Source organism: Diadema antillarum, unplaced genomic scaffold (assembly GCF_040938485.1).
Source record: "Diadema antillarum isolate AM-2024a unplaced genomic scaffold, OU_Dant_1.0 seq00000330_RagTag, whole genome shotgun sequence".
NCBI classification, from domain to species: domain Eukaryota; kingdom Metazoa; phylum Echinodermata; class Echinoidea; order Diadematoida; family Diadematidae; genus Diadema; species Diadema antillarum.
In genome coordinates, this window is record NW_027271347.1 from 182,094 (window position 1) to 198,904 (window position 16,811).

Consider the following 16,811-nt stretch of genomic DNA (forward strand, 5'->3'; position numbering starts at 1 on the left):
GTTGATAGACACAACTTTGTCCACTCATCCATATACATACCAAGTCTCATTAGGATACCTTAAATTGTTTTTTAGTTATGCTGTCCACAAACTTCATTACGGAAGGAAGGAAGGACGGACGGACAACCCGAAAACATAATGCCTCCGGCGACACTTCGTGGCGGAGGCATAAAAATACACATTATTTCATTAGGGTCTAGGGCAATTACCCCCAGGGCAATTACCCCGGACCCTTCCCCTCGCCCTAAACCTAATCCTAATCTTGAACCTAATCCTAATCCTAATCCTAACCCAAACTCCTAACTCTAAACCTTACCCTAACCCTAATCTTTACTCTAACCTTACCACTAACCAGTATTTATAGCCGGGGGGTAATTACCCTCTGGGGGTAATTGCCCAGATACGATTTCATTATTATAGCTTCAAAGGAAGGAGTTCATCATAATAGGTATATGTATACTGGTACATTTCATCTCTTAATACTCATCAAGATTTAAAAATTACTTACTAAAAAAAGTATTTTTGTGTAAATACAAAGATGTCCATTTATTTGTGATGTGTGTAGTACTAGTACAACTTTACAATGTATGTACTGTGCATGCTGGCCAATTATTCCAACAACTACAATCAAAGTTGATAAGATCAAGACAGGTATGTATTATCAAAGTCTCACATTTTTCAAGTATTATTACAGATGTGGTTTCTACTAATACCACTGTTGAGAAAATGCAATAGATTGATTTATATCCCTCACAAGTTACTTCTTATTGTCCTCTGATTGGTCGAGGGTATTGACAGTGACAAAACATATTTCAACCATGAAAATCCTTATCCTGTCAGAGTTCAACTATTTCCCTAGGGAGATAGTAAAAATATATATTTAGCACTTCAATTTGCTTAACGTACAACTTATACGTCAGAGGTGTTTACTAGCAAGTATTTTAGTGCATAGGATGACATTGCATCCTGCTCTTTGCATTGACATGAATACAATTCACTGTGAGGAACAGGTTGAAGACAGAACCTCAATGGAATACATTTTCTTTCTCTGTCATTATAACAGCCACACATAATTATCTAGGTATTTGTGCAAAACTTTGCAAAGACGCTGGTGTCATTATTAAACATTTAGTATATTCTAGGACATTGCCAGAACCCAACTGCAATGTGCAAAAGTCCAAGTTGATCAGTAATGTCACATTTTATGTTTTTTCATAACTAACCAAGAGTATGACATATATTGAAAGGTTGTGCATTCAAGAAGGGACAGTGTGGCAGCAAATACGTATGATTTTCCTCAATAGAAGAACTTCACATATGCTTCACAAGGGGAAAATATCAACTGAAAATGGAAAACATTAAAGTGAAAGTCAGACTTCCCCTCATAGATATTGCATTCACAGAAAACATAAGGGAAACGAAAGAGCAAAATCTATTGATATTTATAGAGCCGACTCGTGCTGACTCATCTGCTATTGTTGCATAAATTTGGAGGGCATGCAGAAAGAAAAGTACAAATTGCCTTCATGTTGCACATTGTATTCAATGAATATTTTGCGAGGTTTTTTTATTTCCGCGCATTTCGTGAATCGGGTGCTATTCGCAAATTTAAAAACACGCCAAATTATCAACTCTCATTTTCACATGAATGTGACATGCACACATGCATTTCTCTGTTCAGTACTGTACTCCACAATCGCGAATTTAACCTCTCACAAAATGGCCCTGAAGTCCTGATTCATGAAAAATTAGACTCGCTAAATATATGGCGTATACAGTATTGTCTAGAACTGTGCCATTTCCACCTGCTTTTCTGGGTATTCACACTATATGTACTCTTCCACCTCTAAGCTAACATTATTGCAACTGATAAGTTGCAATAATCAGTTGCAATAAAAACATCTCGATGGAAGAATATCATGAATTTGAATAAGCAACATTGTGTTGAATATTGCGAGGTGTCACACTTGCTTCACTCAGCTTGTTCACTAGGGTGCTGGGCCAGACACTGAGGCAGAAAGTCCCCTGATGGGCCATGGAAGTGATACCTGAAAAAGAAACATGATTGTGTAAAATTCAGGGAATACTGCAAAATGATGTTCACGGTAACCGACTACACATGGATGCAAAATGATAGCACCAACTCAAAGATGATGCCAATTAGTTCCCTTTGAAGTGACAATTTTTACTTTGCCAATTATGATATCATCAAGAGCATGGTATGTTGTAGAAAAATAAAACAAACTTGGAATCTACATCTGATTTTATTTCACGTGGGTCTTTGCCCTTAAAAAGTGAAATGTGAAATTAGTGAAATTACTGCCCTTCAAAGCATTATAGCCATGTTAATCTGGACGCAACTGAGTAGATATCAATCACACAGGAAATATGTTCTGACATCCTTCTGATTATCAAGTTGGCTACATGTAGTATCATCTTTCTTATCATATATAATGTAGGCCAATGCTAATTAGTGCAACTGCATTGTATGAAATCATGCTATCACACAACGTAAACAATTGTGTGGTCCATTGTAACTTTACAATAGAATGCCTGATATCAATGATTTGTACTAAGCCATCAAAGTGGTTTTCCATATCAATGGCAATTGCCCCAGTAGAATCACAGGGTGGGGGTGTCAACCATTATAGCAAGTAGCCAATATATATGCTGTATTTAGTGAATTCAGAAAATAACAAGAGACCCGGGGGTCACGCGCTCACCTGAGTATCGCAACTTCACCTTCCATGCATTCTTGCAGACTCTTACCTGAGAACATTGGAAACTTATGGTGGGGGTAGCTTTGAGAATGGGAGCATGGTATCCATTTACATATTCCATCACAATGGTAAAAAATACCTGCCAAGTACATTGTACTTTGGATTATGCAGCTTGGGAAAAAAAGACTTAAAAGCCCTATCACTTTTGATAAGAACTAGAGAAAAATATTATTCAATATTCATTAATTTAGGAGGTTTGGACCCCCTGGGGCCCTCAAGGAAAGCATGGTGCCCATTCAAACACTCTGAGATCTTATCCCTATGGGAATGCTACTTGACAAGTTTTGTGAAAATCCATTATGTTGTTTTCAGCAAAAAGATGAAAATTTAGGCCCGCATTTGGATCCCCATCTCATCCCGTTTCCTTGGCTCCCAAGGGGGTGGGGGTTGGGGGGGGGGGGGGGGGTTGGGGAGGGCACCCCTGATTCTCCCATGAACAAACTTGAAACAACAGTCATCAATATACTGACTCATTGTATTAACTTAGCTCAATCACTTCCAGTTCTAGAGAAAATCTGTAAAGATTCCTTACAGGAGGGGGTGGGGGGGGGGGGGGGGGGGGGACCCCTGGGGCCCCCCAGGAGGGGTATGGTGCCCATTTGATGGAATTGAGATTCTATCCCCCTAGGGATGCTACCTGCCAAGTTTGGTGAAAATTAGTGCACCATGATAGGGTTTTCAAGAAAAAGATGAAAATTTACAATTTCGGTCAAAATTTAGGCCCCATGGTGCCCATTTGATGGGAATGAGATTCTTTCCCCCTAGGGCGATGCTACCTGCCAACTTTGGTGAAAATTCATAATGACATTTTCAAGAAAAAGATGAAAATGTACAATTTGGGCCCCATTAGGACCTCTCCCCACCCCCCTCCCCTGGGTCCCAAGGGGGGCACCCCTGATTCCGCCATGAACAAACTTGAAACTACAGTCATCAATGTACTAATTCATAGTATTAACTTAGCTCTATCACTTCTGGTTCTAGAGAAGAAGATTTTTTGAGATTCCTTAATTTTGGGGGGTTTGGGCCCCTCTGGGGGCCCCCAGGTGGGGTATGGTGCCCACTTGAACAAATTGAGATCCTATTTCCCTAGGGATGCTGTCTGCCAAGTTTGGTGAAAATCGGTCACGGGTTCTCAAGAAGAAGATGAAAATGTAAAAGTTTACGGACGACGGACGAAGAGCGATCGCAATAGCTCACTTAAGCCTTCGGCTCAGGTGAGCTAAAAATGGAAATTCCATCACTGATATCAGTAGAATTTTAGGAAATTCGAAGTATTAAGCCATTCAAAAGTTTCTGAACTTTTGGTTAAAATCATGTGCTGTCACCACTGGATGAGCAGACTGCAAAAATACACGTCATGATAGTACAATGATACACAGAAAATAAAAGCGGAAATTGAATACATTTTTATTGAAATATGTATTACCATCACTTGTTATTGACTTATGTTCGATGTAATATCATCCTTTCATTCTGAAAGTGGCTAAAGTCAAATACTCGGATGGGCATTACACTACAAAAATAAACACATGTGGAATTCTCTTTATAACTGATTTATAACTTTACCTATTGTAGCAAATGAATTGTTCTAGCCCTTCCATCCAGAAATTACGTCACATGAAATTGAAATGAAATTGACCACAACTTTAAAAACTCATAATGTCTCAAATGGAATATCCAATTTCCTCGTATTTCACTGATCACACTTTCCGACCAGTAATTCAACATTTACTATTAAAAATCTACCAATTCAAGTTTTTGGGGTAAATTCTCCTTCTAGCTAGCTTGTCCGGTCGGGTAAGGTGATGCTTACTTGCTAATATCGGTGTTGGGTGTCTCTTCCAGGTTGAATTCAGCCACAGTTACTCCCTTGAGGGCCATCATTGGGGCATACATTGCCGCAGGGTAAACAACTGCAGAAGTGCCCACCTTCGGAGAAATGCAGTTAGTTCAAGTTAGTTCAAGTTCATGGGAAGATATCCTCTGGAAAAATAAGCTGTTTGAAACTAAGATTGTCTTACACAAAATGAAGATCGGTTCACAGTCTGTTTTAGATTAGATGACTAAATCCAGTGAGCAACTCAGTGTTAATGTCCATTAACAGTTAGCCTTTTGTACACTTTCAAGTTTCAGTACAGAAAACAATCGACGCAGCCTTGTGACACACCGTCCAAAGTTGCTGGCATGGAACGGATTAATCAGGCAGCATTGCATCCCACATACACATTAAGGGTGTCTATATAGTTAGCATGGTTCATGTCTGTCAGGGGAAAAAATATGTCTTTATGAAACTTTTTCTTCCAAATAATGTGAAGCACTTGGTGAATTAAATTGTAAGTATGAAATGGACAGGAGACTAGCAAAACAAACAATTTCCCACTCAACTCACAATAAATGGCTTAATAATGGAATGTCAGGTACTTTCCTCCAGTGGCACGCAAGTGGTCAGTGCATTCTTCATTCTTGTCTACATCATTTGGTCTGTTTGTTTGGATTTTTGCTCTCATTAATGATTCATGTTTCATCGCCCTTACTTCAAATAAAATTCTCTTTGGATGACACTACAGTGGACTCCTGTAACGAAGTCCTCGCAGGACCGGCAGTTTTCTTTCGTTATATCAAAATTTTGTTATAACCGAACAAATAAACAATAGAAATACATAGCGGATAATGTTGCGGCCTAATTCTTACTTCGTTGTAATTACCAGAATTTCGTTATAACTTTGTTCGTTATAATGGGAGTGCACTGTATCATGCATAGTATGCCAGTGGCAATTCACGAAAATATCATGTTGATATTTCTCAATTTACAGAATCCTTTTTTCAGACTTTTTTTTAAACAACAGAGTTGCCTTGTGTTTGTTTGTTTGTCTGTGTGTTTCTTTTTTTTTGCGATCTGCCTAATTTGTTAGTTCAGCAGTCACTTCTTATGAGGAGATTGTAAACTCCAAGTCCTGTTTTTATTCAGTCCCTTTCATTTCCAACGATTTTGATTCTATAAGTGTCATAAAAGTTATATCTATTAGTACTTCAGGTCACAGTATTTTTCTTCAGTACACAATATTGTGCTGGTTTTGCATTTGATATGGGTGCATTCAAATATCTTTATTGCAATTGCATTTTTGTTGGAAATGAAATGAAATGAAAGCATCTCATCAATCAAGAGTTGTCTAAATATTCCTTTTTTCAAAAACCAGACAACAATATGATGAAAAGCTAGGGAAAAGATTGAAAACTGAAAGTGTTTGTGTCTTTGTATTTTATCATGCAGCAATTACAGATGACAACCATCATCCATCTCCAACATTTAAGAATACTATCAGTCAAACCAGTCTTAGCGACCGCCTGTCTATAGCAGCCACCTGCTGTATATGACCACTAAAACAATTTCCTCTGAGAGAAAAGGCATGTTTAAAGAACCTGTCTATAGTGACCATCTGTCTATGATATCCACTTTTTTCATTGCCCTTGTGTGGCTGCTTTAGACAGGTTTGACTGCATATATTTGAAACTCTTGTTTATCCTCCAGCAAGCACAAAGCTACATTCATCTCACCACAATCATTAAATCACACGAGTCCAATTCTTCTTCAATAGCGTCCAGGTCATTGCCATTGAGGGACTCTCCAAACCAGACCACATGGGGGCGCACCATTGAATCACATCCTGGCTGGGAGCATCTGTGGATGAAGATTTTACATCACTCCATGATCATCACTTTGTTTGGAAAAAAAAGAAAAAAAATGTTAAGTAGTATATAATGGTCAAAGTCAGATGAAATACCAATTTTCACAAATTCTTCCCTCATAAAAAAAAGAGAGCTTGCAATGAAGATTTCTGCATAGAATCCCCTCAGAAGCAAAATCTTGAAATATGTCATAATATTATATCATTAACCTCTAGAACTGGTTGTATGCTCTGTAAATATTAATCAACAGTACACCATGCAACATTGTGCTTGAAAACAACAACAACGAAAACAAACAAACAAACTATTTACCTCGGGAGCTGGTCATCAGGAATCCGTGAAGATTCTGCGTTCACATCTGGCTCTCTGTAGACAGATGATAGGCAATTAAAGTTAGATTCTGAACGAAGCACACACACCCTTTGTTTTATGACCTTTGAACTTGGTACTAGTTTTCCTACAGCTAGAAGAGACCATGAATAAGAATCTCAGTCAAGGGTACAGACACTGACACTTTGCTTACAAGTGTACAGTATGCCCATTTTTTTAAGGTTTTTGTTTTCACAAATTTTGTGAGTCAGGAGCTACAGTATTTGCAAAGTTATAAAAACAAATTAAAATGTTAACTCTGATCCCGACATGAGGGTGATGTGCACGCATTCATTCCTCCATTCAGTGCTGTACTCCATGATTGTGAAATCATCAGGAAGTTTTGAATCGCGAAAAATTAGACTCTCTATTCTCGCACATACAGTACCTAGCTACCATGGGCACTAGCTGTCAGCTGGGTGAACTGGAGCAATGTGAAAGTAACATTTATTAGCTCGGATTTTGTCAAATACATTGTAGCTGTGAATTAAAGTCCAACCAAACACTTGCAACTGTAAGCTCCAGTAAAATGCCTTTATGAGAGGATCATTTTGTTTTCGTCACTTGTAGAGAATGTCCACAGGAGAATACAGCTTTACTCATACAATTGCACACTCTTCTATAAAAAAAAAAAAATGTAACTGAACAGATAGAAACATAGAATTCATCTCTAGGTTACGTGTACCATATGGTTATCAAATGACACTGGCATTGATAATGATGCAAATAATTTTTGCAAATCATTACTTTAATTATCATTTTCATTACCATTATATTGATCAGGGATGCCAGTGGCAAATTGCTCTTGGGCCGGAAATTTTTTTTGTGCAGCAGTAATAGTATCAATAATTGATACTATTACTGCTACCAGTACTACTAACAGTGCCACTAATGTTAAAGATAATATAAAGTTTTGATACCTAAAAAGTTTCCCTAAGTTTCCTTGTCTTAGTTTGTGTTTCAGGTTAAAGTACCTTTCATATTTAACACTGTGAGACTTACTCGCCCAAAAGTGCTCTCATGTCTTAGTAATCATGCAATAATGATTTTGTACAATATGTGTATATTGATTGTCGCGGTACCGCGTCGAGTCAAACTAACGGCTCGTTCGAATTTTTCAGAGCCCGCCCTGCTCTGTTACGAAACCATTATTGCACGATTACTAAGACATGAGAGCACTTTGGGGCGAGTGAGTCTCACTGTGTTAGTTATACGAAAGGTACTTTAACCTGAAACACAAACTAAGACAAGGAAACTCAGGGAAACTTTTGAGGTACCGGTACCAAAACTTAATATTATCTTTAATAATAAGTGGGTTTTGCAGTGAAGGTATTGATCAAATGCAGGCTTTCATGGAAGACAAGTAGTCATTGAACTCATGGTGCCCATACACCTGATTTTTCTCTTCTTCTTTTTATTTAACATTGGGAAATCATGTGAAGGATTTTAGTCATGAAGAGGAAACTCATCACACCTGTTTCTTTTTGCTGAGTTTTGTATGGGAACACACCAAATTAAACCTCAAGTTAGAAAAAAGAAATAAATGATTTTCATCTTACCCTCTACCGGCAAGAGCAGGAACAATGGGACTGTTCCTATCCTCCTTGGTATGGTGACATTTCAAACATCTCGTCTTGAACAGGGTGCCTTGGCAGAAAGTAGGGTGGTAAGATATATAACTAGTAATTTCTCAGGTTTGGGGTTCAAGCCTCAATATGTTTACAGGAAGTGGTTACAGACATGAGGATAACTCATTTAGGTTTATGATAAGTGGTGAATCCAATATCATAATTAAGTAAAAAAAAACAAACAAACATACAAACAAGCAAATAAACAAAGCTTGTATAAACAAATGCATGAGGATGATGTGAAAGATTTCAAGAAAATGGCCTCGAATAGGGAGATTTTCCTTCAAAAACAGGAGAGCTGGAGTCTTTGATTGTGCAATCCGGGTGGTTGGAAGCCCATTTTTTTCATTTGTATGTGTGTGCTTTGTGTGTTTTTATTTATTTTTCTTTTGTGAGGCACAAGAAAAAGTTTGTCAGATGCATGAGCGTGAGAAAGACCCCTGAGGTGTTATACTCACGGCTAATGGATAAGACTTGGCCGGTCTAAGCCTTGTCTTATAAAGACTTGTGATTGATTCAAATCAATCACAACTTTACAACTGAATGCAAATCCATCTTATAAAAGAGTTATGATTAAAATTAATACGGAGAACTGCAATCAATCAATCACAGGCTGTGATTGATTGCAGCTTTCAAGAGATTTGTAATAGATTGATTTCTAGCACAAGTTTTATAAGACAGGGCCCTGCTCAACAGTGGGATGCCCTCCCCCTGAAAACATCACGGAATGGCACAGTCGGTTGCACCCTTGCTTTGACACTCAATACCAGATATTAGTAGCCTCAGCCAGACACAAGTTTTTCTTACCCTCTGAACATTTTTGATTGAATCATTTCTTTATTCAAGAGAAGGTTTATACACAACCAGGTCAATTATCCCTTTAGATAATTGCAGGTATATATCGAAAATTCAGAGACTCCAACTCTCCCGTTTTCGACGGGAGATCTCCCGCCGAAAACTCATTTTTGCAAAATCTCCCGTTCTCCCGCTTGAGATTTAATTTCTCCCGCCCTGGCTCTTTGTCTCCCGTTGGAAAGGATTTCTTACTTATTTTTATCGTATGTTGAAAAAATAAGCCTTAGATAGCACACATCAACTTTGAGTCTCCCGTTTGCAAGGGGTTTCAGGCGGGAGAATCTCCAGATCAGAAAGTGCTTTGGGTTGGAGTCTCTGAAAATTACAAATCACAATTTCAAGAACATACAATACAAATATCATTCGTGAAATTAAGGCGCCAGTATCAACAATAATATTTAACACTAACAAACATTATAACATTTATATCGATTCTATAAATATATATTATATATATATATATTTATATATCGGACATTATTTTATGGAACCTTCGTACTACGGACGAGCCAATGATCGGTCGATGTTCTGCACTTCTTTTTTTTTCCGATTTCGTTTTATACAAAATCAAAAATTTCATTAACTTTCCCAATAAGAAAATATCCGTGGTCCTAAAAACTATAATGGGCCCTCTTTCAGTATAATCTAATTCCATATTACTTATACCGATACAAAATATTACACTTATACACTACTAATTAACAAACTTTAACATATTTCATGCAGTAGGGAAAGACCCATGAACTGAAAGTGAAAGTTGAATTCTGATAAATGTGTATCTATATATACTTTTTTGTTTGTTTTATTTTGATAATGACGTGTAATAATCTGCACGAGGGATATTAACGGCCTTGTGTCCGTTAAGGTCATAACAATACTTACATTAAAAAGAAAACAAATCAAAACAGAAGAGAGTTAAAACAAAGAAGAAATATAACTGGGGATAGAGGGTCGCCTTAAAAGGTATGTTCCCACAAAGGGCCTGAAACATATCTCTAAAGCCTGCTGTGCAATCAGTTGGTGTAATCTACCAATATAATGAACTCTAAAGATCCTGAATGATTTCCCCATGCAACAAATTCAAAGAAGAGACTACAATATCAAGTCAAATGGTCCACTTACCATGCATTTCGATGACATTCTTAGATCCTGCCCTTTGATGCAGCTCATCGATGTTCTGGGTAATTACCACCACACGGCGGCCCTGTTTGGCAAGTCTCTGCTCACACTCTGCGATGGCCTGTAATGGATGTAATTCGAGTTATTAATGTCATCAATTCACAAACTTCAGTCGCATATTCTATCTGCAAAGTAGTGCGGCTTTGAAAAGCCCTCCCCCCCCCCCCCCCTCCAGAAAAACAGAACCTATTCATGTAATATGTTAAGAGATGAAAGGAATCTATATACCATGAAGAGAATGAACAATAAGCATTGCTATAACATACCAACAGGCTTGGCCATGTTAATTCTGATCTAAACCATGTGAAATTACATCGTAGTGCTTTTGCCTTTCCTTTTGTTAGCTTTGTATATTGCCACAATCTCAGGCACGCAAGATGCGGACAGATGCTTCTTGTTTGTTTATTTTCACTGCATTACTGGTATCAGCTATCAGCTAGTCAATGACCTGGTGCAGACAGTTATAGGCCAATAGTGAATAAAACAGCATATTCATGACTGGTTATTTATGTATATTCAAGGCACATTTGAATACATGTGACTGGTAATGACTAATTGGAGTGGCTACCTTGCGGACGTTCTGGTCAGCCCACGAAATCTACATTTGCTGGCCTAGGATTTTTACGTTCTCTGAAATGATTAAGCGCAGACACTATCATGGCAGCTGAGTGGTTGACATCTCCATGGACATTTGGGGGCGCACACCAGTGGAAACAACAAACTCTCAGCTCAGTACCGCGGTGCCGTCCCGCAAAGGAACTGTCTACCAAAATTGCGACGATGCAATTTCGCTCCACACCAGTTCCCTCTAAGAAATAAAAGGGACAGCAGTAATTCGGGACGCGACAACTGGCACTGAACATTGTTTATACACAAGAAAACAACATACGCCAGCACGGCTACCTCGACGGCCAGTTCTGCAAGCCGCCCAGTGCTGCTACGCTGCTGAAACCTGGCCCGGACATTGGCAAGTGCAGACGCGCCACCGACCTCGGCTCGCTACCGGCCAGTGCCACTACGCCACTGACTACGGCCGGTTGATACTGGTCAACGCCGCCACGCCAACACCTTTGACCCCAGCGCCGACCAGCACCAGCTACACTCTGGCCGCCGCAAGGACACTGGGGCGCCCATATCTCACTGGCCCAGACCAGCCCCGATATCTTCACGGCGCCACAGGCCTAAGCCGTACTTCTGACATAGTTCGCAACCTTGCTGGCACTTCACGCCGCCTAGTGGAAATGGATGAAATAAACTCTGTGTGTTATTGATAAATTATAGATTATATGTTTTGAGACACAGCATATGCTCACGAAGCTAATAGAAACCGTGCAGCGAAATTTCTCAAGTGTACAAAGAAATGAATGTTACTTTTAGTACATCCAATTGCAGGTGCGCCCTCACTTGGCCACCGTCATAATAACTGCCATTATCATTTTATACTAAATGTGAAGAAATTTAACTCGCTTACAAGCATGAATCAGTGTCCTCTATATTGTATGATGACCCCATTTGATCACCAGATGTTCTGGCAATAAATCATGTTCAAAAGGTAATATTTCTGTCGACTTTTGGTTATTTTGTTTGAGTTGGTGAAGAGTCCGTACATGAGAGTCAGGGCTGACATGTTTGTCACCGGCGTGTCTGGGTGCGTGAACATTTATACACTCCAACCACGGCCTCAACACTCAAAGTAGTATAACTTGTTCCTATTAAAGGCCCATTCTCAGTAAAAGCGTTCAAATACGGAATTTTGGTGTCGCCGACATTCCATGACAGTTTGCAGTTCCTTGAAACCTATTAGATACTATTTAAATGTTTATAATATATCACGAGGACTTTATTTGTTAAAAATAAACACGATCAAATGCGGTTGTCTGCCTTATTGTATAAAATTTTGCTGTTAAACTTCGTTAAGACCCCCAAAATGCAGTGTCGCCGGCTATTTCAGAATTATGTTTTATTGCTCCTCTCCGTCCACAAACACACTTTCCAAATATCATTTTCATGGACGATGAGCATATCATATGTGCTAATCACAATACTCAAAAAGTTCCAAAATTGTTATTGACTTCTTTTTTTATAGCCTTTTGAAACCTGTCGCCAAGTTCACCGCCAGATACGTTACCAGTTTTTTTAGTGTTACAGCATTGCGAAAATAACAAGACTATGCAATGACCCTGTGTATATGAAACCCTGAGGATATACTTCATACATTGCAAGTACTTAGATTTTTTGTGCAACAGCTCTTTTTTGAGAATACGGTACAATGTTTGAAATATCGGTTTTCTACACTTTTATTTGGACAGATACGTGACATACTTTTCACGCCACCCACTGCGACAGATATTGCAATGTCAGACAAATTGTATATTATACATTACTCCTCGGAATGACGCATCGATTCAACATTAAAGTTTAGTACAAGTGAGAAATATTTGGTAGATATCGCTCTCATAATAATATGATCGACCATATACGTTACCACAGATACGTTACCCCAGATACGTGACCGAATTTTGCTCATTGGTCTTGTGCTTTCTGGGGATCAAATCTGGTCAAAATTCATCCCTACACATTACATGCTTCGTTTTGTTGGACCTCAGGATTATATTCTTACACCAAAAGGACAGAGAGGTGAAAAAGATCAACACGTCCACATGATTTTTTTTTCTGCGTCAGTGTCTCACAACTTAATGCCAAGTTTTCCGACAGATACGTTACCACATAATCAAAATGCTGAAAAGAAATTGTAAATGTTTTTACAAACAAATCGTTGTGTGCTCATAAACTCCAAAGTTCTATTCTATAAAACCCAGCCACTTTCATATTCTATGCAACAACTTTGAACGTTTATTTTACAAGACGAAGCTAAGATTCAGCATATCAGTTTTTTGCTTTTCAGATTTAGCAGATACGTTACGTATAATTCAGGGCACCCACGGTGACAAATAATGTTATGTAAAACAAAGTGTTCATAAAACAATTCTGCATAGAATGACGCTTCCATAAAAAAATAAAGTTATGTTCAAATGAAGAATATTCAGTAGAAATTGCTCTGTAACTTCACCGACAGATTCATTTACGGTACGCCAGATACGTTACCAAACTTTAAAAGAGTAAAAAGTAGTTTATGAAACGCTTCCGAGAAAAGTTTCAGTGTTCTGTTGCATATTTATTCTAGTGTTTTTCAACATATGAAGAACTACTCAAGATTCATTGATAAGTTGAACAATTATTTATTCATTTTGATTAAAAGGGATGAGCCACATACGTTACCATAGGTCAAACAACTGTTTAGCATATCGAGTTCATAGAGACTGTTCCTACTTCCTTCTAAGTGCCTGCAAAAATATATTTTTTAAACCTTGTTTGCATTATCCATCAAAACTTAATGAATATTTATAGTCAGATGGATAAATACATTCAGACGTAAGATGAGAATATTCTGTGAATGAAGAACTCAGCTTTCACATTTAGGGCTCTTTTCCACTACATTTCATAGTTTAAATATTACGTACAATGTTTAAAATGGTTAATTTGGGCTTACATCATTCATTTTTACATCAATTCATGAGGTAAATAATTAAACAGGTGATATTTATTAATTCATACACAACTAAAATTATTACTTATATTTTACCAGATACGTTACCAAGGGTGATTCGATGTTTTTCAATAGTTATTTCCCCAGGAAAGCAATTCATATTTGTTTCCTGTGAAATTCCAGATCGGATCGTTCCCTTTGCATGATTTGTGGGATTCGAAACTTTATTTGTAAGCGAAATTTGCTAAAAATACAAAGTGAATTTTAAGGTTATGTTTCATTTCAGCAAAAAGCATATTTCAACCTACCACACAGAAATAATTTCTACCAATTAGCAAGGGATGACAACATTTTTACCTCTTGAAAAACCCCAATATCTTTAGGGGGGACAGATGTCTTTTCCTGAACAGAAATTGGATCAAAACAATAAATTTAATTCAGAGTTAGGAGTCCATTACAACATGTAAATTTGTGGTAACGTATCTGATTGGTGATCAAAAATCATATATGATGCTCTATTTCAATTCATTTTTACTCAATGAATGGCCATCATTTAGAATGTTCCACTTTTTGTTTCGTATTTGACCGGTTTTGAAGTTTCCGAAAACACATCTTTGAATGTATTACTTTGTGGTTGATTTTTCGGTTTTACTCACATGGAATTGAACACTTAATCTGAGAATGGCCCTAAAGTCATATTGTTCCAACTTTGTCCTGTCTTAACCTGTAATACTACAATGCATTGCAAATCACAGCAATAACCTTTCAAGAAGGAAAAAAAAACCCACTAAATGTTGAAATTAATAATTTACAAGTAGCATTAAAATCACCTTGGTTTATCGACTATGGGGGGAAAAGGGGAAAGTTGCATGTCATTGCATGAATAAGCCAATATTGTGTAAATGAAACATTGCAAACATATATCACATAATCTCTAAAAGTCTAAAAACTTTGTAAGTCAAAAGATTGATAATAAACTTTCGCAGAAAACTGAATTTCAAAGCCAAATATTGATAGTAATTTCTCATGTGACATTGATTTACACCATTAAACTCTTTGTTTCCAATGGTATATAGAACAATGCCTAGATTCAGTGAACAAGGGTGGGTTGTTTCTCACTATCTCACAATGTCATCAAAAAGAGAATGCTCCCTTACTATGTGACCCTTGTTGGGCTGCTTGGTCAGCATCACTTCTCGGCGGTAGTGGTAGAACTCCCAGACCAGAGACGGGTTTTCTTCAAATGACTCCGGAGTGGCCAGGGACTAGAAGAGGAAAATTAAAAGAAAGTCTGCATGGTGAACAGGATTAAAAGATTTGTGACGGAAGTAATGCCATGACAGTTGGGCCTACGTTTGAAAGGATATAGTCCAGCATAGCTTTTTGATGGGAATCAACAGAAAAACTAGAAATAAAGTGTGAACATACTGTACCTGGTTAACAGAAAAACTAGAAATAAAGTATTGACATACCATACCTGATTGTGGGCTTAAATAGCATATCATTCATTGGTACGACTCTGCAATTGGGAGCATAACACTCACAGTAGAGTCATTTGTATAGCTTAGGATAGAAAGAATTAATTTTTAAAGCCTCATATGAATATTTTAGTGTATAAGCAAATCAGTTTATTTATACTAAGAACACTTCACACCTACAATCACTGTCAATCATGGTCATGACATTTGAAGAAATTAATCGAAATCACACTGAAGTACTGTCATAATAATGCAATACTAGTAATAATTAATATTTTAATCTACATAAGAAGGTATTGTGTCAAGATTTGTTTTTTGTTAGTCAATATTTCTTGAGATGTCCAAGAGTGGTCTACTACTACAGTACTAGGCCAATAAAAACGGAATGCTGCTGCTCAGAAGAGTGCATCAAAAACGAACATTACACCCAAACAAGAATATTTCTAGTTGCCCAATTCATATATCAGCTGCCATGCTTATACTACAAGGGTAAACTTAGTTGCGTTGCTACCTGAGCTTGCCACTTTCGCCAGTAGCCGCCCGCGCCACGAAAGGTGGGCACTCCGCTCTCAGCACTTGCACCAGCTCCCGTCACGAACACGATGTGTTTGGCCCCTGCAAACTCTTCCCGTAAGGCTGCTAAATCAGAATTCCATCGCTGCCCGATTTCCGCCATCGTTAGCCTGCTGATGATGCCCGTGTGTCTGGTGGTGCCGATAGCAGGCGCAGGCCGTACTTGGTTCTTTATACCACTACCAGTAACAACTGCAAGGACTTTCGAAGATGAGCGACTTTTACCAGCAGACAGCACTACCCTATGCAAACATGAAACTGAAGGAAGCATTACGTACACGTCACTTCCTCCACGTCTGTAGTCAAGTAGGTTTTACAAGCTACATTTACAAGCACCAAGTTACGGATATCTTCTTGGTTTTTCCACCTCCCTGGTACGAGTCAGTAAACAGTACATACAGGTACACATACTAGAATCTAATGAGGGCATGGGGACTTCCCCGAAAATATGTAACCGCATAGTCTAGTTTCAGTCACTAGCAATTTTATATAGGCACTACAGGACAATACTAGTAATCGTATTGTATCGATGTCAGAAAAAATGTATAATCATCTAACTAGATATTTGTTTTTTATGTAAAATTTGTTATTCTCGTATGCTTCAAACACTACTAGATTGTAACTGTCAATTTTATTTGCTAATCGTATTACCTAGAACAGACTGTACAAACGACAGTGACTGTAGTTACGGAGCGTATAATGGGGAAGGGCTACT

At 38.1% G+C, this 16,811-nt stretch overlaps 1 protein-coding gene across 1 annotated transcript; it reads right to left on the reverse strand.

Moving 5' to 3' along the window:
• Positions 1 to 1,648: 1,648 nt before the first annotated feature.
• Positions 1,649 to 16,479, reverse strand: LOC139730724 (NAD-dependent protein deacylase sirtuin-5A, mitochondrial-like). Its single transcript, XM_071641590.1, has 8 exons — positions 16,035 to 16,479; positions 15,203 to 15,310; positions 10,442 to 10,559; positions 8,396 to 8,483; positions 6,780 to 6,833; positions 6,336 to 6,459; positions 4,594 to 4,709; positions 1,649 to 2,048 (listed from the first exon to the last, which is right to left on the reverse strand). Exons 1-8 carry the CDS (start codon positions 16,365 to 16,367, stop codon positions 1,973 to 1,975), a joined length of 1,017 nt encoding a protein of 338 aa, XP_071497691.1. The 5' UTR covers positions 16,368 to 16,479; the 3' UTR covers positions 1,649 to 1,972.
• Between the last annotated feature and the right edge of the window lie 332 nt (positions 16,480 to 16,811).

Bases quoted from the DNA above. Each gene is read 5' to 3' on its own strand.
- LOC139730724 (XM_071641590.1), bottom strand. From the start codon at position 16,367: ATGCTTCCTTCAGTTTCATGTTTGCATAGGGTAGTGCTGTCTGCTGGT. The intron at 10,560-15,202 runs GTAAGGGAGCAT...CATCCATTACAG, and splicing joins AGCCCAACAAGGGTCACATA to GCCATCGCAGAGTGTGAGCA. The intron at 4,710-6,335 runs GTGAGATGAATG...ATTTCTCCGAAG, and splicing joins CGTGTGATTTAATGATTGTG to GTGGGCACTTCTGCAGTTGT.